The 23527-nt window shown below is 37.1% G+C and overlaps 1 protein-coding gene across 1 annotated transcript in view; it reads left to right on the top strand.

Moving 5' to 3' along the window:
• Nucleotides 1-23527, top strand: part of Ccdc158 (coiled-coil domain containing 158) — a 95814-nt gene that overhangs the window by 5076 nt on the left and 67211 nt on the right. The window contains exons 2-9 of the mRNA XM_013020096.1: nucleotides 502-544; nucleotides 6449-6591; nucleotides 8746-8963; nucleotides 11871-11980; nucleotides 12293-12620; nucleotides 13501-13577; nucleotides 15135-15245; nucleotides 16247-16361. Of these exons, the coding sequence (XP_012875550.1) occupies nucleotides 6522-6591; nucleotides 8746-8963; nucleotides 11871-11980; nucleotides 12293-12620; nucleotides 13501-13577; nucleotides 15135-15245; nucleotides 16247-16361 (1029 nt within the window). The 5' untranslated portion in view covers nucleotides 502-544; nucleotides 6449-6521. The remainder of the gene's footprint in view (nucleotides 1-501; nucleotides 545-6448; nucleotides 6592-8745; nucleotides 8964-11870; nucleotides 11981-12292; nucleotides 12621-13500; nucleotides 13578-15134; nucleotides 15246-16246; nucleotides 16362-23527) is intronic.

Genomic DNA, 23527 nt, shown 5'->3' with positions numbered 1-23527 from the left:
TTTTTTCTTTTTGCTTATGTGGTGCTGAGGAATCGAACCCAGGGCCTCAGGCATGCAAAGCAAGCGCTCTACCACTGAGCCAACTTCCCAGCCCAGTTTAAATTATTTGAAGACAATTCAGCTTGTCTATTTCAGTCAGTTTGGACTGTACCCAGAGAAAGGTCTGGACTGGGAATGTCCACATAGGAGTCATGTAAGCTGTAGGTTTACTTGCTGTATTATTTTGATAATGCCAGTAATAATAAAATTAGCCTTGGGTCTTCAAGGAGTTTATAATTGGATGGTTTTGTTTGATATTTTTAGGTAAAGCCTAGTCTTATATAGGCTTTACATTTTATGTATGCTGTGTAGAGTGAAAAATAATTGAATAGTTTTGCTGTTTTAAACAAGTGTTTAGCTTCTCTCAAAACCTTAAATGATAATGAGCTGTGAGTTAAACTTCTTGAAAATAATAAATTTCAATGAAATATATGTATTAATAAGCAGATTTGTATTTTTCAGGTGGTAATAGAATAATTGAAAATAAGAATATCCAGAAATTAAGGTATCTCTTTTTTTACTTCTAGTTAAATTTAAGAATTATAAAAATATATAACTGATATACTAGTTTATTGTGTGTATCTGATTTTTTATAGAAAGCTTGAAATTTTGAGCTTGATGAGTATCCGGGGTGGGATATCTAAAACATAAAAGCTTAAGAGCTTTATCTTTTGGTTTTCAGACTCTGTTCAATGGAGCCTTCTGTATTGCTCATAAAAGTGTCTCTAGGGCAGAGCGGTGGTGTATAGTTGGAATCAAGAGAGTTAAATTGAGGCAAGCCTCAGTTTCTGAAGATTTTCCTGTGCTCCAACAGCTACCCAATGAGAGAATGAAGTTTCCTTCTTTTAAATTCTTTGCTTCCATCTTACCTTCCTTTCAGATGGCTTCATTACTGATGAAGTATGGTCTTAATTCTGTTCCATTATAGTAGCTACTGTGATTAGTCTATACCCACTCTATTTTTTGTCGATGGGCTTATATAAGTGTATCTTTTTTTCCTGTACCAATAGAGACATTAATTATAGGATAATAAGTTAGGATACCCTGCCTACACTGTAAAGATGGCATTGCTATTCATGTTAGTAAAACCATATAATGCAATATTATGTACAGGAGGGCATGTACATTATCTCAGTCTTTTGGGGTATGCATTCTTTATCCCCATCTTATACTGTTACAGAGGGCGAATATAGTTCTCAAGTTCATAGAGCTAAGATTTGAAATGGGGTTGAGAAAACACACACTTAGGGTATTGTGAAGTTAATTCCCATTTAACAACTCAGGCAGAAAGTGCTATCCAACATTAACTGTTCTTACTGTGTTCTGAGACTGTCTGGCCCAGAGATGTGTTTAGACAGTCCTGGGATATTTCAGATTTGTTAAGGAAAATATACTTTCAGGTGGCTCTAGTGAAATACAGACTGATCTTATAAAATCTCCAGTTTCCTGTTTATGTGGAAGTTTGGATGGTCTCATCAGTAAGGGAAATGAGTCATTAATTGATGAAACTGGGACTCTAAATAGAATATACATTTCAGTAGTATATTCCATGCAAATTAGGATTTAGATTCTAAATCACCTTGCTTTAGAGACAGTTATTCATCCTTCATAGTTGCAAGAAATGGAGGGGAGGCCCTAACTAGGAAAGTGTAAATGAATATGTGCTGTACATAGCCTTTGGACCAAGAAGAGATACTAGAACCTAGGAGCTACTTTTAAGCACTTTAGCTCAACTATCTAACAAAAACTAGTCTATAGGCTATTTTCCTCCCAAGCCCTCTTTTTGTGTGGATTCTAAGGAAATATTCCCAATAACTATATAACTAAAATAATTATATAGCTTTTACTTGTCAGAAATTTTAAGATTTCAGCCAGGTGCTGGTGGCTTACTCCTATATTTCTAGCTACTCAGGAGGCAGATATCTGAGGATGGTGGTTTGAAGCCAGCCCTGGGCAAGACAGTATATGAGACTTTTATCTCCAGTTAACCACAAAAGGCCAGAAATGGAGCTACAGCTCATGTGGTAGAGCACTAGTCTTGAGCACAAAAGATCAGAAACAATATAGAGGCCCAGAGTTCACACTTTTCAGTGTGAACATGCTCATCATTTAAAATGAGATAAAATTGTCTATAATAGATATACCAGAAAAAAGTTAAGATCTCATCTTTGTATTTTAGTCAAAGATTAAAAAAAAACAAAACCACTTTGTGGGGATGTGGGAGTGTAGTCCAATCTCAGAGAGCACCAGGCTCTGGATTCTATTCTTATCACTACCAAAATGAAAGTAAATAAATAAGGTAACTCTACTATAAATGGCTTTAAAAAAGCCATTTATGCTGGGCAATGTTGGCTCACACCTATAATCCCAGTTACTCAGGAGGATGAGATCTGAGGATCATGGTTTGAAGCCAACTCACCTAGGAAAGTCTAAGAGGCTCTTATCTCCAACTAACTACCAAAAAGCTAGAAGTGGATCTGTGGCTCAAGTGGTAGAGCACAAGGCTTGAGCAAGAAAAAACCCAAGGACAGCTCCCAGGCCTGAAGTTCAAGCCCCAGGATGGGCTCCAGAAAAAAAAGGCCAGTTCTAAGTTCGTATTATGACCTCTAAATCAACTAAGTAGACAGTTTTAACATTTTTAACATTTTTATGATTTATTGATATAAAAAGTCCTTTGTTTCCAGGAATACTTAATAATTTCATAAGCTTTATGCCTGAAAATAGTAATAATATTTCAATTCTTATGTTTCACAAAAGTGGAAGAACATTGAATGATTTAACCAAATGAGGATATGCCGACTTAAAATAGTGAAAATTTGGATTGCTTTTTTCCCCCCTGTATTGGGGTTTGAACTCACAGACTTGTACTGGTTAGACAGGCTATATATCCCTAGATCTATGCCCCTAACCTTTTTTGCTTTAGTTACTTTTTAAATAGGGTTTCACTTTTAGAGCTAGCCTGGACCAAAGTTCTTTTTGATTTACTGTTCTGGCATAATTAACTAGGATGATAGTCACATGCCACCATGCCCAGCTTTTAAAAATTGAAATAAGATCTTTTTTCCCCAAAGCTAGCCTTAAAGATCGTCCTGATTTCTACCTCCAATATAGCTAGGATTACAGGTGTAAACCAGTGCACTCAGCTGAATTACAAATATTCTTTAACTCCACCCTGCCTCCCCGGTCATGGGGTTTGAACTCTGGGCCTGGGCACTGTCCCTAAGCTCTTCAGCTCAAGGCTAATGCTCTACCACTTGAGCCACAGTGCCACTTCCAGGACTGTGCTTTCCAAAAGACACCTGTTATATAGTACTAAATTAATGAGGATATAGCATTAATAATTTTACATAAAATTAAACAAGTGTGGTTTACACAGCAGAATATCCTAAGTCAAAACTTCTTCCTCAAAAAAAAAAACTTCTTCCTCTTTCCTTTCTTGTTCATCTTCTAGTTTGTCCTGCTTCTAGTTTGAATTCTGCTTCCTGTTGGTTGTAAAGTTTTGGCTATGAAGCAGAATTTCCCAATACCTGGTTGGGATTCTACCTGTCCTGTTCTTCCTTCATGCTTTTGATCTGTCTGTAATATAAAACATTTGCCAATAATTTGCATTTTCTTAGTGTCATTCATCATCCTGAAGAATATCCCAAATGCATGATTTTTGTGTGTTACTAAAATTGTAAACCAGCAGTCATGATAAAATTTGTTAAATGAAAATAGTGCTTGGGGATATGTTCTACTTAGAACATTAAAACTGCCTAGCAATCTTGATTAACATTCCATTTGTTATAGTGTTTTATGGAATAGTTCCCTGCCTACTATTTCTAGTTCCTAAAAATAATAACACAAAACATAATAAGGTAATGTTTTCTGTAGTTATAGTTTTGATAAATGGTACCTCAGTAATCAAAAGAAAGAAACTCTTGAGTGAAACATGAAGGCATTCTGTTTAAAATCAGTACACTTACAAATATGAGTTACTATAAAAACAATAAGCATAAAACATAAGTTTTATGTGTGATCTTTTCCTATTACTTTGTTGGTCCTCACATCCTTATTTTTTTCTTTGCTGAAACAAGGTCTCACTAGTTGGCTCAGGCTATGTAGCACAAGCTGGCCTTGGATTTGAGATCCTCATATCTCAGTTTCCTGAGGATTGATTATAGGCCTATGCCACCACATCCTGTTATTCTTTTTAAGAACCAGGATATTCATTTATTACTTTGATATATTTTTCAGTTTTCTATCTCAGTTTCTACTTTTATCTTTTCTATTTGTGCTTTCCTTTAGCTTACTTTTTATTTTTTTGGTTCCAGTTGTGGGGCCTGAACTCTGGGCCTGGGGGCTGTCCCTCAGCTCTTCAGCTCAAGGCTAGCGCTCTACCACTTGAGCCACAGTACCACTTCCGGCTTTTTTCTTTTTGCTTATGTGGTACTGAGGAATCGAACCCAGGGCCTTGAGCATGCAAGACAAGCACTCTACCACTGAGCCACCTTCCCAGCCCTAGCTTATTGTTTTATATTCAATATTTATTTATTTTGCTTTTATTTAAATAAGGGCTTAAAATTTCTTCTTTTCACTATCATTCTGGTAGATGGTGTTTGGGTTTTTTTCTAGTGTTACTTTGCAGAAACCAACTTCTGCTTACATTTCCCTTATCTCACAAAAGTTGATCAGTAGATTCTTTAAAATCTTTTAAAAAGTTGATTTATTGTTATTATAAAGATGATTTATAGAGGGATTACAATTACATGAGTCAGGTAATGAGTATACTTCCTTTCTTTTGTACAGTGTCTTCTATTCCCTCACTCTCCCAGTCCCTCCCTTCTGTCTCTACCCATGAGTTGTATTATTCATTTTCTTCCATGTGTAGACTTTTTTTTTAGTCTGTTGTAAGGCTTGGGCACTGTTGCTAAGCCTCTCTGTGGTCAAGGGTAGCATTCTACCACTTGAGCCACAGCAACATCTCCAGATTTTTCTGAGTAGTTTATTGGAGATAAGAGTCTCATAGACTTTCCTGCCCTAGCTGGCTTTGAACCTTGATCCTCAGATCTCAGCCTCCTGAGTATCTAGGATTATAGATGTGAGCCACTGGTACCCAGCCATGAGTAGTTTTTTTTTTTTCTTTCTGGGATTTTTTTTTTTAATGAGTAGATTTTTTTTAAATTTCCAATGAGAAAGGCCCTTTTGGTTTTGAGATTTTTATTTAGAATCATGGTTTAAAGCCAGCCGAGGCAGGAAAGTTCAAGAAGTGGCGCTATGGCTCAAATGGTAGAGCGCTCACCTTGAGCTAGAGAGCTCAGGGACAGTGCCCAGGCTCAGAGTACAAGTCTCACAAAGACTTTTCTGCCCGGGCTAGCTTTGAACTGTGATCCTCAGTTCTCAACCTCCTGAATAGCTAGGATTACAGGCATGAGCCACCAGCACCTAGCTCCCACCCTTCTTTAATTTTTCATTATAATCACTCATGAGTTGGGTGTGTCCCTGCAATTTCTCTTATAATATGATCTGGGGTGGAAGGTCTAGAGGAAGATTGGTATCTTGCTTCTACTTGTTCTTGCTGACTTCTTAATTTTCCTGCTTTCCTTCCCTTTTCCATGAAGTCTTTAGGGGAAGCCACATCTTCTCTCAATAAGTGACTTTTTAGCAAACAGTACTTCTCGGAAGCTGTTATTGTCTTCAAGCCCTTCCTCCATAGTCAGGCTGTGGTCCCACTATTTTGGCTTTGTTGTTTCACTTTCCAGGGGTGAATTTGCATGTACTTGCTACCAGTCTTTGGCTCAGCTATGCCCTTTTCCAGCTTTGTAAGACTTTTTTCTCCTACAGGATTCCTTTGGGGAAAAACATCCCTCTATATCTAGATATTGGTATTGTCTTTAGTGATACTGCAGGTATAGAATACATGTGGTTTTAATTGTTTTCTTTCTCAATTTGATGTTTGTTGGAAGAAAAGCTAGGGGGAGATTTGTAATCAGTCTGTCACCATTGTTTTCCAAATATAGCCATCTTCTCTTGGTTAATCTGAAATTCTACTTAATATGAAATAATTTTTTCAAATTTTATTAATGATTTCTAATTTGCTGATTTTTTATTTTTGCTAAGAAGATATTTTCTTCCACTATTTAACTGTAACTTTGTGAGATACTTAAGAGAATAATAGCCCCAAATTAGAGTGATTATGACCATAATAACTAGGTCACCTTTAAAGCTCCCTTGGCTTTTAAAATGAATAATGTTTACAGTAAGACTGTTTACCTATTTTACACAATAATATTTCTGTATATGAATCTATTTTTTGGAGGAAAAGTTGCTCAATTTGAAATATTACCAAAGTCAGTTCCTATTTTTCTATAAACTTTTCTTGAGTCACCTAGTACTTCTTCATAATGATTGAATCCTTGATCTTTCATAGATAAGAACCAAAAGATCCAAACAGGGAGGCATTCATATTTCAAGATCTCCAAGAAGAGTTAGAAATAGTTAAAATGGAAGCAAAAGCTTGTGAGCCAAATAATGAAGATCTGTTATCAGGTAGTGGTATCACACCCAATGGAGGTATGTACAATTTATTTTAAAAAGTAGAAAAAAATTGAATTAAGCTATTGTCATAATTTTCATCTAGCCTTCTAGGTTTTATTATATTTTGTTTTTAACTGCAGGGCATAGACTATAGTTGTGACTGTCTACTATGTTGTTTGTACTTCTTTTTTTTCTTTTTTCTTGTGCCAGTCCTAGTGCTTGAACTCAGGACTTGGGCACTGTCCCCTGAGCTTCATTTTGCTCAGGGTTAGTGTTTTACCACTTGAGCCACAGCTCCACTTCCAGCTTTTTTTTTATGATTAATTGGAGATAAGAGTCTCACTGACTTTTCTGCCTAAGCTGGCTTTGAACTATGATCCTAAAATCTCAGACTCCTGAGTAGCTAGGATTACAGGTGTGAGCCACCAGTGTCTGGCTAATTCTGCTAATCCTCCTCCTTCCTTCCTCCTTCTCCTGCTCCTCTTCCTCCTCCTCTTTCTTCTTCTTGTCAGTAGTGGGGCTTGAACTCAGGGCCTGGGCGCTGTCCCTGAACTTTTTCACTCAAGGCTACTGCTTTATCACCTTGAGCCACAACTCCACTTCTGGTTTTCTGATGGCTTATTGGAGATGAGTCTCACTGACTTTTCTGCCTGGGCTAGCTTTGAGTAGCTAGAATTACAAGCATGAGCCACCAGTGCCTGGCTAATTCTACTTTCTTTCTTTCTTTCTTTCTTTTTGTTGGTTGTGGGGCTTGAACTCTGGGCCTCGGCACTGTCCCTCAGCTCTTCAGCTCAAGACTAGCACTTTACCACTTGAGCGATAGCGCCACTTCAGCTTTTTCTGCTTAGTGGTGCTGAAGAATCAAACTCAGGGCCTCATGCATGCAAGTCAAGCACTCCACCACTGAGCCACCATCCCAGACCCTAATTCTACTTTCTTAGAGAAGCAATTGCTTAGTGTTTTAAATTAGCATATCTGTTTTTTTTAGCATATATTTACATTACTGTTTTTGGTTTAGAAATTGTGTTGAAGCACTTCAACCATAACACATTCTACCACGTATCCCTAATGCCTCTTCTTCCTCTGCTGTTAGTCTCCTCTCAATCAGACAGCCCATCATCATCCTATAATAGGGTCCTCATGGGAAGCCCATTAGGATCTTTGAGTCACAGCTTCTTGATTTCTCCTCATCTAGCCACCTACCCCCAAACTGTAGGACTTAAGAAATCCAATCTCCCTGCCTTTCAGCCCTGTTACTCATAGAATGAACACAGTCGTATTTTCTCACTATGGCCCATGTCAAAAGACACTTTTTCTTTTATTTTGAACATTTAAGTTGTTTAAATTTACACTGGGAAATGCTGATGCAATAGTGTAGAATAGGGCTTAAGCCCCACTGCTTTTTGTTTCTTTTAAAGCTACCTGCCTGATTCTGATTTACAATAAAGATTGGGAACAATTATTGTAGATTTTATTGTTAATTAGTAAATTAACATTCTTTGTATCTGCATACTCTTTTGTAACATGATTTCAGCTTGCAAATACTCTTCTGCTACTTCCTTCCAGGAAAACCCAAATCCTTATCAGGGTGATTATTTTCTCCAGGTTTGTAGCAGACTGCTGGAAAACTTTTATTAGAGAAAGTAGAGATAAGGATTTCCTACTAATTTGCCCCTAAAGAGTTAACAGTCTCTTATCTCATCAGGGTCCCAATGCAATTAAGAAATACTTCTCATGAACTTAGCCAGATCTCTTTCCAATTTCTTGTAGTGATTCCTTCAAAATTACATTCCATGTGAAATCAAAACTCCTTGTCATGATCAAAAGGCCCTTTATGCTATATTACATTTCAGGTTTGTTTGTTTCTTTAATCACTGCCACTATGTTCCTATCTACCCAGAGTATCCAAGGCTCCTGGCCCAGAATTATGGAATATCTTCTTTTCTCTCCTGTCTTCCATACTGCCTAACTCTTGATCATAGATACTTCAAGGCATCTTCAGATATTCTCTTGTCAGTTTTTCCTTAGTACTTTGTGCTCATATTAGTGCTCCTAAATCTCCTTTCTCTTGCCTGCTTTTCCCATGAGAACTTACACTCCTTCAGGGTTTAATAAAGAAATCAAGGAGCATAATATTTGCAACGAAGTTATTTTATGAGTAAGTTAATTAATCAATTCTTTCCTGTTTAGGTTCTTCAAGCCCATATTTTGTGTCATCTATTCGTGGTACATTAGTTGAAAACACAGCTTCAAGTGGGACTTTGACACAAATTCCTTTTTTCCCTAAATATGAAGTAGAACTTGATTCTCATAGAAAAGTCATCCCTTATCCTGGAAAGGAACACATTGAACGTGTTTTGGAAGAATATTCACATCAAGTCAAAGATTTACAGAGAAGACTAAATGAAGTGAGTTGCTTTCTTTTAGGACCTGACAATGTTTTTGAACAACAGGGAAGCATACTGCCTCAGAGTCAAATTGTAAAGATCCTGGAAGAAAAAAATTAACCATGGATCTATTGATTAAACTTTTAAATTTGAATTATGCCCTCTATTTTAGTAATGAAAATTAATGAAAAGCCTATTTTCCTTCTGCTGATTATAATGTCTTAGTTTCACAATATACTTTTTTTTTTTGTCGGTCGTGGGGCTTGAACTCTGGGCCTGGGCGCTGTCCCTCAGCTCTTCAGCTCAAGGCGAGCGCTCTACCACTTGAGCTACAGCGCCACTTCTGGTTTTCTGGTGGTTTATTGGAGATAGGAGTCTCACAGTCTCTCCTGCCCGGGCTGGCTTTGAACCGCGATCCTCAGATCTCAGCCTCCTGAGTAGCTAGGATTACAGGCGTGAGCCACCAGCGCCCGGCTCACAATATACTTTTAATGAAACTTGAATGATTCAAAATTCATGTCTTCAGGTGTAATTGATTCAGGGCTGCCATCCTGCTGTTATGATACTTGGTTCCTCTCTGCCAACAGTGGTAGAAGATAGAATTTTAGATGTATATGTATATATAAATAGAGTTTAAAGATTTCATATTAATTTCATGTGAACTTTATATAAGATCAAGCTGGCTTTACAGGTGCATATTGTATACTAGTAGTCCACTGAATGTTTTATCACTATACATAAAGCTCTCCAACCTCTCCTGGACATTGTATGTGTCTGTGTGTGTGCATGAGAGAGAGAGAGAGACAGAGAGAGACAGGGAGAGACAGAGAGAGACAGGGAGAGACAGGGAGAGACAGAGAGAGACAGAGATAGCGCATCAGTACTAGAACTTGAACTCAGAGCCTGGTCACTGCCCTTTAGTTTGCTTAAGGTTAGTACTTTGCCACTTGAGCCACACCTCTATTTCCTGGGCTTTCCTGCCCAGGCTGGCTTTGCACCAGATCTCAGCCTCCTAAGTAGCTAGGATTATGGGCATGAGCCACTTATGCCCAGTTTCCCTGACATTTTGCCTTGTCTTGTACCTGTTTTCCATATGTAGTACCCTCTGTTCCAGCAGCATTCAAGCTATTTGTTCACCTCTGGATGTTCCTCACCAATCAAAACCTCCATGTCTTTGCCCAGGCAATTCCTCTTTTCTACCATCAAGATTCAGCCCAAGCATTTCCTTCTCTGAAGCCTTTCCACTAGATAGCATTGAGTGAGTCCTCTGGATAAGTATTGCCATTTGTGCATATGTTGTCACATTTAGTTCTATTTTTTTTTTTCAGTCGTGGGGATTGAACTTATGTCCTGGGCTCTGTCCCTGAGCTCTTTTGCTAAAGGCTAGCTGTCTACCACTTTTAGCCACAGCTCCACTTCTGGTTTTCTGGTGGTTAATTAGAGATAAGAGTCTCATGGACTTTCCTTCCCAGGCTTGGCTTTAACTGTGATCCTCAGATCTTAGCCTCCTAAGTAGCTAGGATTACAGGCATGAACCACCAGTGCCCAGCTAGTACATCTTATTGTACTCACTATCAGATTGTTCTATCTCATCAGACTGTATGAGCACTTTTATTATGTGTTGAAACTTATGTATCACTGTATTATAAACAGAGAATATATAAGAATGAATAGGAGGCTGGGAATGTGGCTTAGTGGTAGAGTGCTTGCCTAGCATACATGAAGCTCTGGGTTTGATTCCTCAGTACCACATAAACAGAAAAAGCTGAAGGTGGTCAGGTCCTGAGTTTAAGCCCCAAGACTGGCAAAAAAAACAAAACAAAACAAAAAACAATGAATAGGAAAGAACTTGTGAGAAGTAAATAGTTTGGAGAGGGGATCTAGTCATATAAAGGAATCTTCTTGGGCTAGGAAGGTGGCTCAGTGGTAGAGCTCTTGCCTTGCATGCATGAGGCCCTGGGTTTGATTCCTCAGCACCATATAAGCAAAAAGAAAAAAGCCAGAAGTGGCACTGTGGCTCAAGTAGTACAGTGCTAGCCTTGAGCTGAAGAGCTGAGGGACAGTGCCCAGGTCCAGAGTTCAGGCCCCACAACTGGACCCCCTCCCCCGCAAAAAAGGAGTCTTCTTCTCCCTCAATACTTTGGTATAGGATCTTTTTCTTTATGGCTGTAGTGTCTCTTTAATTTCTCTGCAAATGCAAACTTTTCAAAGTGTTCTATTCCTTTCATTAAGCTTTTAGAAATGTTTTTCTGTTCCTTTCATTATCTTTGCTACCTCTGTTTTTTTTTTTTTGCTGAGTGTGTTTATTTACTCTTGGTTTCTGTTTTTTGTTTTGTTTTTTAACTTAGAATCTTTTTTTTTCAGTTTTCAGTGGTTTTTGTTTTGTTCAGTTCAAACTTCGGAGTAAAGCAATACAGCTAAGGCAAATATCCCATTACTGGGCAGAACTTGATGGAATTTATTTGGAATAATTAGGTAGAATATCATTTATGTACTAGGAGACCCACACAATGCCTGATTTTAGAAATATTTGTGGGTTTTTCTCTAGTTAAACACACTGATTTTTAGGTGGTAGACTCTTTTGCCAACTATTTTAAGTAAGTTGGAGGTTGGGTTTGACTTAATACATAATTTCAAACAGTTCTCCTGTTATAAGGAACAAAACTCATTTCTGTATTCATTTTGAGCCAGAAACTCAATTTGTTTAGATGTGTTATAGAGAAGGAATGAAAAGAGGCTCAGCTATAAACAGGGAAAGTAGTCACTGTGTTCCAATAACCTAGGTGAGAAATGATTAATTGATTTGAATTACTGTGGAGGAAGGTCCTGAATTCATAACAATAAATTAACATATACCCTTTTGGAAATTATTACCTACAAGGAACTGTATTCCTTTAACAGAGATTAATTTGCTTGTTTGTTTTTCAGAGCAATGAGTTGCATGAGAAACAAAAGTTTTACTTAAGGCAGTCAGTCATTGATTTACAAACAAAACTTCAAGAAATGCAAATGGAAAGAGATGCCATGGCTGACATCAGGTTAGGATTTGTTTTCTGAATTTATTTATTTATTTATTTTTCTGTGCTGGGGGAGGGAGGCGGAGATGGGAAGGGATAGCAAGGGGAAACAAAAGGAGAGGCAACAATGCATGATAAGAAATGTACTCATTATCTTGTCCATGTAATTGTTACTCCTCTATATGGTATTTTCACAATTAAAAAATTATGTCAAAAAAAGCACTCTACAACTGAGATAGATCCCTAGCCCTGAAATTATTTTAAAATTTCACTCTTTGTAGTAAAACTAGTGTCAATGTGAGTTTTGTCAATATTATTTCTCTTCTTTCATAGACGAAGGGAGAGTCAGTCCCAGGAGGATTTAAGAAATCAGCTTCAAAATACAGTTCATGAACTTGAAGCTGCAAAATCCCTTAAGGAAGACATGCTGAAGGACAGTAACACACAGATAGAGCAGCTAAGAAAAATGATGCTTAGTCACGAAGGAGTACTTCAAGAAATCAGATCAGTCCTAGTTGACTTTGAAGAAGCCTCAGGCAAGAAAATACATGAACATGACAGCATGTCTGCTATGCACTTCCGAAGCTTGGGCTCTGCTATTAGTAAAATCCTAAGAGAATTAGACACAGAGATTTCTTATCTTAAAGGGAGGATATTTCCAGTAAGTGGTGAGAACACAACTTCAATTTTATATTAAAATGCATTAAGAGAATAGTATTAGGCATTTTTAAAAAAAAATAAAAGTAAGCCAAGTTCTCAAGTTTGTTCTCTAAGATAACAGGTGTTAACTTTGATAGTTATATCTTCATAAGACATTAGCTTGGTTTATCTGTATAGACCATGAAAGTGTAGCCAAAGTAAATGATCTAATAAAGTATAGAAATAAATTAATCTGATTTCAGTATCATTTCTATTTGGGAAATTAGATTTTTAGACCTTGAGCTCAAACTCCAGGGTTTAACAAGTTAGGTTCTGCCACTGCCTCTATACACCCCAAAAAAAGAGATATGGTAAATAGAAGGTAGGGAAAAGAGATTTATTACATGGCAACACTTCATGAAGACAGCACTTCAGTACATCTTTAGCCAACTTCAGGGAGAATTGGGGCAGGAGGTGAAAAAAATATACACTGTTAAAACAGTCCCAAATTACAAATGTATTCAGAGGTGGCTCAGGTGGCCTGATAGTCCAGTGTCTCAGAATTGCTTAAGTGAAGACTTGTTACAAAGTCAAGCTCTTCCTGAATTCCAAGATGGCTGTAAAGTGACTATAGGAGAGAATGTGACTTAGGACAAAGCACATAGATACAAAATAGAGGAATTTAGGGTACCTAGCCTTTAGCCTGCCTCTCGTTATTCTTGGGCCTGAATAAGTAGGAGTCTATGTTTCTCAGTAAAAGAGCACCTTTTTAAGCCCCTCTTTCTTTTGCATCTCTCTAAAACACTCCTTTTGTTGAAAAATCTCTTGAGTTTTCAAAATTTAGAATTACTAGTACTTAAACTAATGTCTCTCTATTTTTACAAAACAAAAACAAAAACCAGGTAGAGGAGCAACTTGAAACATTGAAATCTGAATCACAGAACAAAATAGAACTACTTCTTCAACAACATCAAGATAGGTAGGTTTCTGACTGATGTATAAAGTATCACAGTAAAACTATAGCATAGTTTTACAATATGTTACCTGTAATTCCAAAATTGAAAACGTTCTGAAACACAAAAAGGTTATATATTTTGTATTTATTTTTTCCATAGGTTTCAGCAAACATGTTGATTTTTTTTCTGGGACTTACTAAAGCTGTAAAAGAAGGCTCAATTCAAGACTATTGCAATAGATATTTCACTATAGGATCAAGAGACTAAGCTCAACTCCCAGTATATAACAAGGATGAATGGGGATTTATACCAACAGGGTGAGAGGATCAGTGGAGGAAAATTATTAAAAGGAGACAGCAGGGATTGGGGATTCCTATTAAAGGCAGGGCAAAGATTTAGCTATCTAGGTTGTAGGGGTAATAATTCTTATCAGATGATCAGATTTCAAAGGCCAATCAGTTGTCTAAGGTAGGAAAATTCTTGCTGAAATTGGGCTAGGCTAAAGTAAGACTAGTGATAAGGTCAAAGCCTAGTTAAAAGAGGGTTTAGAAGAGCCTGACCAAAGTTTGATTAAAAAAAATAAGATTGGATGGGGCTGGGAAGGTGGCTCAGTGGTAGAGTGATTGCCTTGTATGCATGAGGCCCTGGGTTCCATTCCTCAGCACCACATAATCAGAAAAAGCTGGAAGTGGTGCTGTGGCTCAAGTGGTAGAGCTTAAGCCTTGAGCTGAAGAGCTGAGGGACAGCACCCAGGCCGAGTTCAGGCCCCACAACCAACAACAACAACAAAAAGATTGTATGTCACTTAAGCTAATATAAGGCTTTTTAAAAATGATTTTTGTGATTTAATGTACATACAGATTTACCTATTTATAATATGTTTGGTTTATAGATCCTTAGATCCATCCGTAGATTTCACAAGGGATGTTATATAACATAAAGTGCTCATAACCTTTTTTTTTTTTTTTGAGATGGAATCTCCCAATTTTGCCCAACTTGGCCTTGAGCTCCTAGGCTTAAATATTTCTTCTGCCTCAGCCTTTTAAGTAATTGGGTCTATATGAACACTACCATGTTCTGCTCAGTTGTCATCTTTTTTTTTTTTTTTTGTCAGTCGTGGGGCTTGAACTTTGGGCCTGGGTGTTATCCCTCAGCTCTTCTGCTCAAGGTGAGCACTCTACCACTTGAGCCACAGTGCCACTATTAGAGTCTCACGGACTTTCCTGCCTGGGATGGCTTTGAACCCCAATCCTTAGATCTCAGCCTCCTGAATAGCTAGGATTACAGGTGTGAGCCACCAACTCCTGGCCAGTTGTCATATTTTATGACCACTATGAAATGTCAAAAAGTTCAAATTCTCAAAGGATTGTATAAACCTTGAATTGCTCTATAAAGATAGTGTGTAAATGTTTGTGTATTTGCGTGTACATGTATGTGTATGAATATGTGTATTCCAAGCTTGTCACTAAAAGAGTAGTTGGTACAAAAATTTAAATTTGACAGTACTAAAACAAATTTTGAAATAATTCATAGTAATAATTTGGTTATGTCAAATAATAATTATTATATTCTTTCTATAGGATTGAGCAGTTGATAAGTGAACATGAAATTGAAATAACAGGACTTACTGAGAAAGCTAGCAGTGCCCGAAGCCAAGCCAATAGTATCCAAAGCCAACTGGAAATCATTCAGTATGTGTGTCCTGTGGTTTGAAATTGCTACTTATTCGTCTTCATTTGAAAATTGTCACCTTGTATATGTGCTGGTACAGGGACTTCAGCTCAGGGCCTGAATGTTATCTCTTAGATTTTTTGTGCAGTGTTGGAACTCTACCACCTGAGTCACACCTCCATTTCTGTTCTTTTGGTGGCTAATTGTGGCTTCAAACCAAATTCAATTGTTAGATCTCAACCTCTGGAGTATATAGGATTAGAGGCATGAGCCACCAGTGCCTGGCTTTGTCATTTGAATTAGTATTTTTTTTTTGAGATCTTTTAGAAGAAAGCAAAATTTTCAGGTTGAGGTATGGCTCAAATTGTAGAAGTCTTGTCCAGTATGCAGGATATCCTTGGTTCAGCTGATTATACTGCCAAAAAATCCCCAAAACACCCTTTCTGAACAATCAAATGGATAGAAAATATAAGACAAGTATTATCTGGCCACAAACAAAATACTATTTCAAATATTTGGGTCTCTTGGAATTAACTTTCCTAAATATTGTTCATATTGCAACCAATAAAATGAAACAAATTATACATGTTTTATATGTAAATAAACATTAAATATATACAAAAAATTTATATAATTTGAACTAGTATGCTAAGATATAGTATATGGGCATATTCAATCAGATCTAAAAATAGGGAAAATAGTACAATGGCTATATACTTATTACCCAATTTTGTCAAGTAACAGCCTTTATAAGTTAATTTGTTAATAAGTTATTTGGAAGAGAGGGAACTGTGGATTGAGTCCATAGCTTTGCACATGCCAAATTTGTATTCTACCACTGAGCTATGCCTCCATCTCTGAGCTGAAATTTTTAAAGAGCAATTTTGGATCATCAAAGGTAATTGACCTGATAATGCTATATAAATAATTAGTGGCAATATCTAAAAGAGGAGTATCCTTAGCTACTACATTTATTCTTAGTTTGCTATTTTCTTTTATTCTGCTTCTGAACCCTACTTAGAGAACAAGCAAGAAATCAAAACTCCATGTATATGCGCCAGCTCAGTGAACTGGAATCTACTGTTTCTCAGCTGCGTTCTGAACTGAGAGAAGCCAAAAGGATGTATGAAGACAAGGTACGTGTAGATTTTGCATCTCTACTTCTACACAGTATTACATGCTGAATCAACAATAGATTTTATAGCTCTTTAGCTCAAGGCTAGCGCTCTACCACTTGAGCCACAATGCCACTTCTAACTTTTTCTGCTTATGTGGTGCTGAGGAATTGAGCCCAGGGCCTCATGCATGCAAGGCAAGCATTCTACCACTGAGCCATCTTCTCAGCCCTTAATATATATTTTTATGTAAAGATACTGTACTAAGGGGTTACAGTTACATGAGTAAGGTAATGAGTACATTTCCTCTCGAGCATTGTTACCCTCTTGTTTTTCCCCATCATCCCTTACCTCCCCACCTCCCCAACTTTTCCCTCCCCTGCTGAAGCTGTAAAGTTTGTTTTCAACATAGTGTCTTGTACATCTCATTGTTACAATGGGTGAAAATAATAGAATTTTTACTAGCTTATCTGAAATGAAGACTCAAAATAATCTTCTGTATTCAAATCTGCATATAAACTGAAGTAAGAATATACTAAATTATATTAAATTATATATATATATAAATTATAAACACTTGTTATTTATATGTTATATATATATATATGTTGTTTGTATCTATTCTCTAGAATATATTTTTACATACTTCAAGTCAGTTTCAAAGAAAGTAAGTCAGGGGCTATAAGTATACAGTATACTTAGCATGTCTGAAGTTGGAGGTTTAGAACCCAGTACCACAATAAATAAATATTTTAAATAGGACCATCTTAATTATTTTTATAATGCTGGGCCTTAGCATATGCTTTAGTACCACCTGGCTTATCTATACCACTCTGTTTTGGGAGTTTACCTCTCTCCCACTCCAAATTATTAATCATTGTGTGGCTAGCAAACTGAATTTTAAGCTGAATTAAATTGACTAAGAAAATATTTTACACTGTGGTTTTATCTTTAATCACCTAATTCTCTTAAAATCAGATGCTAATACTTGAAACTATATTCTTTTAACATACTATATTCTTTTCTTGATACCATTATCAACCATTTCTCCAGTGTTTAGGTTTCTGCTAATTTCTGCCACTTGTAAAACAGTAAAATTTCCTTTATAATACAAAAACAAAAACAATCAAAGATCTACCATTTTTCTTGTTCTTCATTCCTTATGAGAATGACTGCATTGATGGTTATCTGAGATGGTCTTAGTTTAAGACTGCTAACCCAATGTTCTATTTCATAAATGTTATTTTTCATCTACAGAATATGCCAGATTGGAAGATAAATGCATCTTTAGTTTACCTACCTGTAAGAGACCTTCAGATAGTCTTGCAGAAATAACTTAGACGTAGTTCTATCACATTTAGTCAGTTTCTTACACCTTAGTTATTTGCAGTGGTAAGTTAGGAGAAATAAAATGTAAGGAAGCTACCAATCATCCCCTTTATAAAGTGAAAATAATTCTGTGGGTAATAATTCTGTGATGCAACAGTAAAAAAAATTCCATATAGGGAGAATTGATTATTCCAGTACTAATTCTTTTAGACATTTACCCTACTTTGGGCAACTCATTTTAATTTCCACTGTCACTCAGTGCTGTCTTATGTGCTGGCCACATGAAGGTGCTCTTTTCCCTTGGTTCAAACATGGAAATTAGGTATTAACTCCTATAGCAAGTTCAAGATGGAAAACTTAAATGTGATTTTACTGAAGTCTAAGCCATGAAGCATAACACAAAACTGTATAGTCTCAGGAATAGATCTGAATCCTCTATAGCAATGTTTTCAAATTTTGTTTTTATATAGCATAGTGTGGTTTCATCTCAGGCTTTCATGTTTGCTAGAACTATAACCCAACTCCTTTTTGCTTTAATTACTTTTTGGGTAGGATCATATGATGTTTTTACCCAGGGTGAATCTCCTACCTTTGATTTCCTATGTAGCTGCAATTATGTATACACACAAGTACATCTAGCTATATGTTGAGATGGGGGTTTCTCTTAGCTTTTTGCTAAAAAGCAAATTTTTCCACTTAATTTCTTTTTCATATACCTTGACTTCACATCGATAAAATCTATTAAAGCCTTAAAATCTATTTTGTTTTTCACTGCTCCAGTGCACAGCATATGCTTTCCAAAATAATAAAGAAAATAATACATAAAAGCCATGATTAAAAGTAAAGTTTGTGTGAAAGAGAAACATAAAAGGTGTGTCAACACTACATATATTATCAACATAGTTTATCTGGATCAGTATTAGTCTTTTCTCCAGAGGTCATGTCCCTTCATTTAAGAATTAAATTTGAGAAGATGGGTGAGGACAGGATAGATTCAGAGGGAAGCAAATGGTGGAAGGAATGACTCTGATCAAGATGCATATACACATAAATTGAAGTGTCAAAATGAAACCTCTTTCTACAACTATTTGGAGAAAATATTTTTTAAGTGCTTAAATAGTGTGTCAGTGACTCATATCTCTAACAGGTAGCTCCAGTTAATCAGCAATAAAATGCTGGACTGGAGGTATGGCTAAAGTGTTAAGGGTAAAACAGCAGAACAAGAGCAAGAGGCCCTGAGTTCAAGCCTCATTACTTGCGCAAAATAAAGTGTTTATTAGCCAGTTGTTGCTATGCAAAATTTATAATCCTCGCTACTTGGAGAAACTAATGCAGATTCCAGGCAAGCCTGAGCAGAAACATTTGAGGGAGTCCATCTCTGTAAAAGAAGCTAGATAAGGTGATGCATGCCTGTCATCCCAGATACTATGGGAAACCCAGATAGGCAGATTGAAATCTAGGCATGGGGCTGACCAAAAAGCAAGATATTATTTTTTTTTAAAAAAGCAGTGAAGGGCTGGGAAGGTGGCTCAGTGGTAGAGCACTTGCCTTACATGCATGAGGCCCTGGGTTCGATTCCTCAGCACCACATAAGCAAAAAGAAAAAAAAAAAGCCGGAAGTGGCGCTGTGGCTCAAGTGGTAGAGCACTAGTCTTGAGCTGGAGAGCTGAGGGACAGCGCCCAGGCCCAGAGTTCTGGCCCCACAACCGGACCCCCCCCCAAAAAAAAGCAGTTAAAAAAAGGGCTGGAGTTGTGGCTTAGTACATAGCAAGTATGAGCTCCCTAAGTACTATCACAAAAATTATTATTTTTTAATTGATGACAGGTCTGAACAGAATTTTTTTAAACTAGAATGAATAAACCAAGAGAAAACTCATTTAGGAGGGTAATATTTGTTCTCAACAAAAATATTTTCATATTGGTGAAAGAAATTGTGTTTCCAAGAAAATTTTAGATGTGAATTTTTGTAGCTGACAAAAGTGTTTTACTGTAATGTTGTTTTCTGTTCTTTTCTTTCTGTTTTAGGAGAACCTCCAGAATTCCCCTTTATGAATTTGGACAAGTAGAAGTTGTCATTATTGGTTCTGTAGATTTGGCTTTTACTCTTAACTTTCACTTTTTGACAACAAAAAAAATTCAGTGATTCTAAGTTTATTTCTCCTACTTTGAAAGTATCTGGGGTTGAATTCCATACTCTAAAAGTGAAGATTTAGTAGCACTGGCTGGAGCTGTGTACTGTGCAGGGAAGATGCTGTGCAAATGCCTCACATAGGTGCCACTGCACCTTCATGCTAATCTACAGCATCCCTTGTTATGCCATGTCTCTGTCATTTTGAGCACAGAAAAAACCCCCAAACCTCAGAGCAGAAACACCATCGTAAAAAAAACAACAGCAAAAACAATCCAAATTATTTGATATGATTGGTTGATATTACTAAAAGCATTATTTAATTGGAATGAGACCCCAGTACTCATTTGTGAAGTGGTACAAACCAAGAAGTGGATTCATAGATGGTGAAAGGGAAAACTGGTGCTGCTATAGAGAAAGAAAAGAAAAAGAAAACACCTTTACTGTATTTCAGATGTCAGTATTCTTTCTGGACATTTTTAAAGGCTTTTCTTTGTAATATATATATTTTTTACAGCTGTATCAGCTCAGCTGCTACTTCAATGGTTTTCTCTTTTACTCCATTTATCTTTTTGATTGATTAATTCATATGAATATTTTTACTCTTAAAAAGTGAGAGGTAAAAGAGCTATAGCAGTTGAGTCAGTATTGACAGCTATAAAACTAAGGATCTGGAGGAACTTCTGGTAATTAATAAACAGAAAGAAAAGATGTAACTGGTTTGCCTGCTTCCTTTCCTCCCTTTTTCCTTTCCCCATCCTCTTCCCCTTACCTTTCCTTGCCCCTCCCTCTTTTGCTCTCATAGATTTTACCTTTCAAGATGAAATGGTCATCCAGAATTTTTTTAAAAATGAAAACATATCTAAAACAAGTTTTAAATATTTTATTAGGTAAGGCAAATTTTACTTCTGCAGATGGGTGCACAACTGATAAGATCAGCAAACACACCAAGCAAGCAATCCACCCAGGTTTTATTCCTATCATATTGCTGCCCTCATTCTGATTGAAGAAGCATGGTATCAGAACTTAAGTTCACAGTCTTATATAGTTGAGTAGTTTGAAATGATATTAAGAGTTTACCCAAGCAGCCAGCCACAGATGGCAAACCCCTGTAACCCTAGCTACTCATGAGGCTAAGATCTGAGGATCATGGTTCAAAGCAAGCCTGGACAGGAAAGTCCATGTGACTCTTATCTCCAGTTCAATACCACAAAAGCCAGAAGCAGAGCTGTGGCTCAAGTGGGAGAGCACTAGCCTGGAGCATGAAAAGCTCAAGGACAGCACCCAGGCCCTGAGTTTAGCCCAGGACACACAAAAAAGAGTTTACCTAAGCAATACTTGAGCAAAATAAAACACTAGAGCAAGGCAAGAACCAGTTAGAAAAACAACCCTGTGTTCATAACAAGATCTAGTTAAATTGAAATGACTTTCCATTTTAACAAGATTTCATAAAATTGACCCAAAGAACACATAGAAAAATTTTCCAAGAACCTTAGGTTGCCTAACAGTTTAGGAGATGACAGTTGCCCCCAAAATGTCAAACAACCACTTGATAGAAAAGATTTTGTGTGTGTGTGTGTGTGCAGTACTAGGACATAAACTCAGGGATTATTTTGCTGATTCACACCTTGCAGCAGTACATCAGGGTTGTTTCTTTGAGATCCATCAGTGCATTAATACTTGCTCCATTATTAAAAATTCTGCAATATTAGTTATGTTTTCTTTTAGAGCAAGTAGCTGCGGTAGGAGTTCTTTAATTAAAGGTATCACGAATATTCATCTCACACTCCCTTTGCAATGGTAAAGACATATCTGGATTCCCAAAGAAACAGACCATGAATGGGAAAGAGATTACTATTCATTGTTCATCTAGAGGTTTAGTTGGCTCAAAATTATGGATTTTTCCCCATTTTCAGACTGTCAGTGCCTGGAGGTCACAGCACTACAAATGCTGTATATATGATGCCTTTCTTACATGTAAATGCATTTTTGTTCAAGGACAAAAATGGTGCATTCCTGGCTAAGATTAGAAATATTTGCTTTACTCACTGGATTACTTAAACTGAAAGTATTCTGCTTAAACATAGCTCAAAAGACAGGTGGAATAGAGAATTTTAGGAGTGTGTGTGTGAGTTTGTGTTCCTGGAACTTGAATTCAGGGCCTGGGCACTGTCCATGAAGTGTTTTTTTTTGTTTGTTTTGTTTTTGTTTTTGTTTTTTTGCTCAAGATAAGCATTTCTATCACTTAAGCTACAGCTCCATTTCTAGCTTTTTGGTTGTTAATTGGAGATAAGAGTGTTTCAATCGCTGAGCTGGTGGCTCACACCTGTAATCCTAGCTACTCAGGAGGTGAAGATTTGAGGATTGCAGTTCAAAGCCAGCCCGAGACTCTTATCTCCAATAAACCACCAGAAAAACCGGAAGTGGCGCTATGGCTCAGGTGGTAGAGTGCTTACCTTGAGCTGAAAAGCTAAGGAACGGTGCCCAAGCCGAGTTCAAGCTCCACGACTGACAAAAAAAAAAAAAAAGAAAAAAGAAAAGGAAAGAAAAGAAAAAGAAAAAAGTCTGACAGATATTCCTGCCTGGGCTGGCTTTAAACTGTAACTCTCAGATCTCAGCCTGGAGAAGCTAAGATTACAGGCTCACCCAGTTCATGAGTTCAAGAATTTCTGTTTTATGATACCATTCTTGTGTGAAAAAAGTATTAGAGAGTTGAAAGACACATGAGAGATCATCCAGAATACTGTTTTAAAGATCCTCCTGATCCTCCTCCTCCTCCTCCTCCTCCTCTTCCTCCTTCTTCTTTTTGGTGCAGTTACTGGGGCTTGAACTCAGGACTTGGGCACTGTCTATTAGTTTTTTTTTGTTTTTTGTTTTTTTGCAAGACTAGTGCATTAACACTTGAGCCACACCTCCACTTCCAGATTTTTAGTGTTACTTGGACATAAGAATCTCATGGACTTTGCTGCATGGGCTGGCTTCAAGTGATGATCCTCAGATATCAGCCTCCTGAATAGCTAGGATTACAGGGGTAAGCCACCATTGCTTTGTTTTAAAGTTATATGTAAAAAATAAATTTAGCCAGAGAGGTTATATGATAGAACTTAGTGGAGAACCCAAAGTATTTGGCTCTTTCCCTGACCTTACTGCCTCTTGTAACTCCTTTATTGACCACATTCTCTCTAGGCAAATGGGATAACCATGTAACAGTAACAGTTGGTGGTTCTTATTAATCTCTTACTGAGTGCTGGCTTAATCTTCCTGATAATGGTTGAGAACTGAAGATATTCTATCTGTATATATTTCACTTTTCTGAGGAGGTTTCTTAAGCTACAGAAGTTAAATGTATGTTTTTTTCCTACATCAATTAAAAAAGGAACACAGAAGTGAATTTATTTACTTACTGTGCTATTGGAGTTTAAACATAGGGCCTCATTCATGATAAGTATGTAAGAGCTCCATCTTTCCAACCCCAAAGTACTTTTTTTTTTCCTTTTTTGCTGGTCCTGGGCTTGAATTCAGGGCCTGGGTGTTGTCCCTGAGCTTTTGTATTCAAGGCTAGAACTTTACCACTTGAGCCATCTCCACTTCTGGTGTTTTGGTGATTAATTGGAGCTAAGAGTCTCATAGAAAGTGGTACTGTGGCTCAAGTGGTAGAGCGCTAGCCTTGAGCTAAAGAGCTGAGGGACAGCTCCCAGGCCAGAGTTCAAGTCCCACAACTGACCAAAAA

The sequence above is a fragment of the Dipodomys ordii genome, unplaced genomic scaffold, assembly GCF_000151885.1.
Source record: "Dipodomys ordii isolate 6190 unplaced genomic scaffold, Dord_2.0 Scaffold49, whole genome shotgun sequence".
Lineage (NCBI taxonomy): Eukaryota > Metazoa > Chordata > Mammalia > Rodentia > Heteromyidae > Dipodomys > Dipodomys ordii.
The sequence above is the reverse complement of the archived record's forward strand: the minus strand, read 5'-3'. Positions and strand labels throughout refer to the sequence as shown.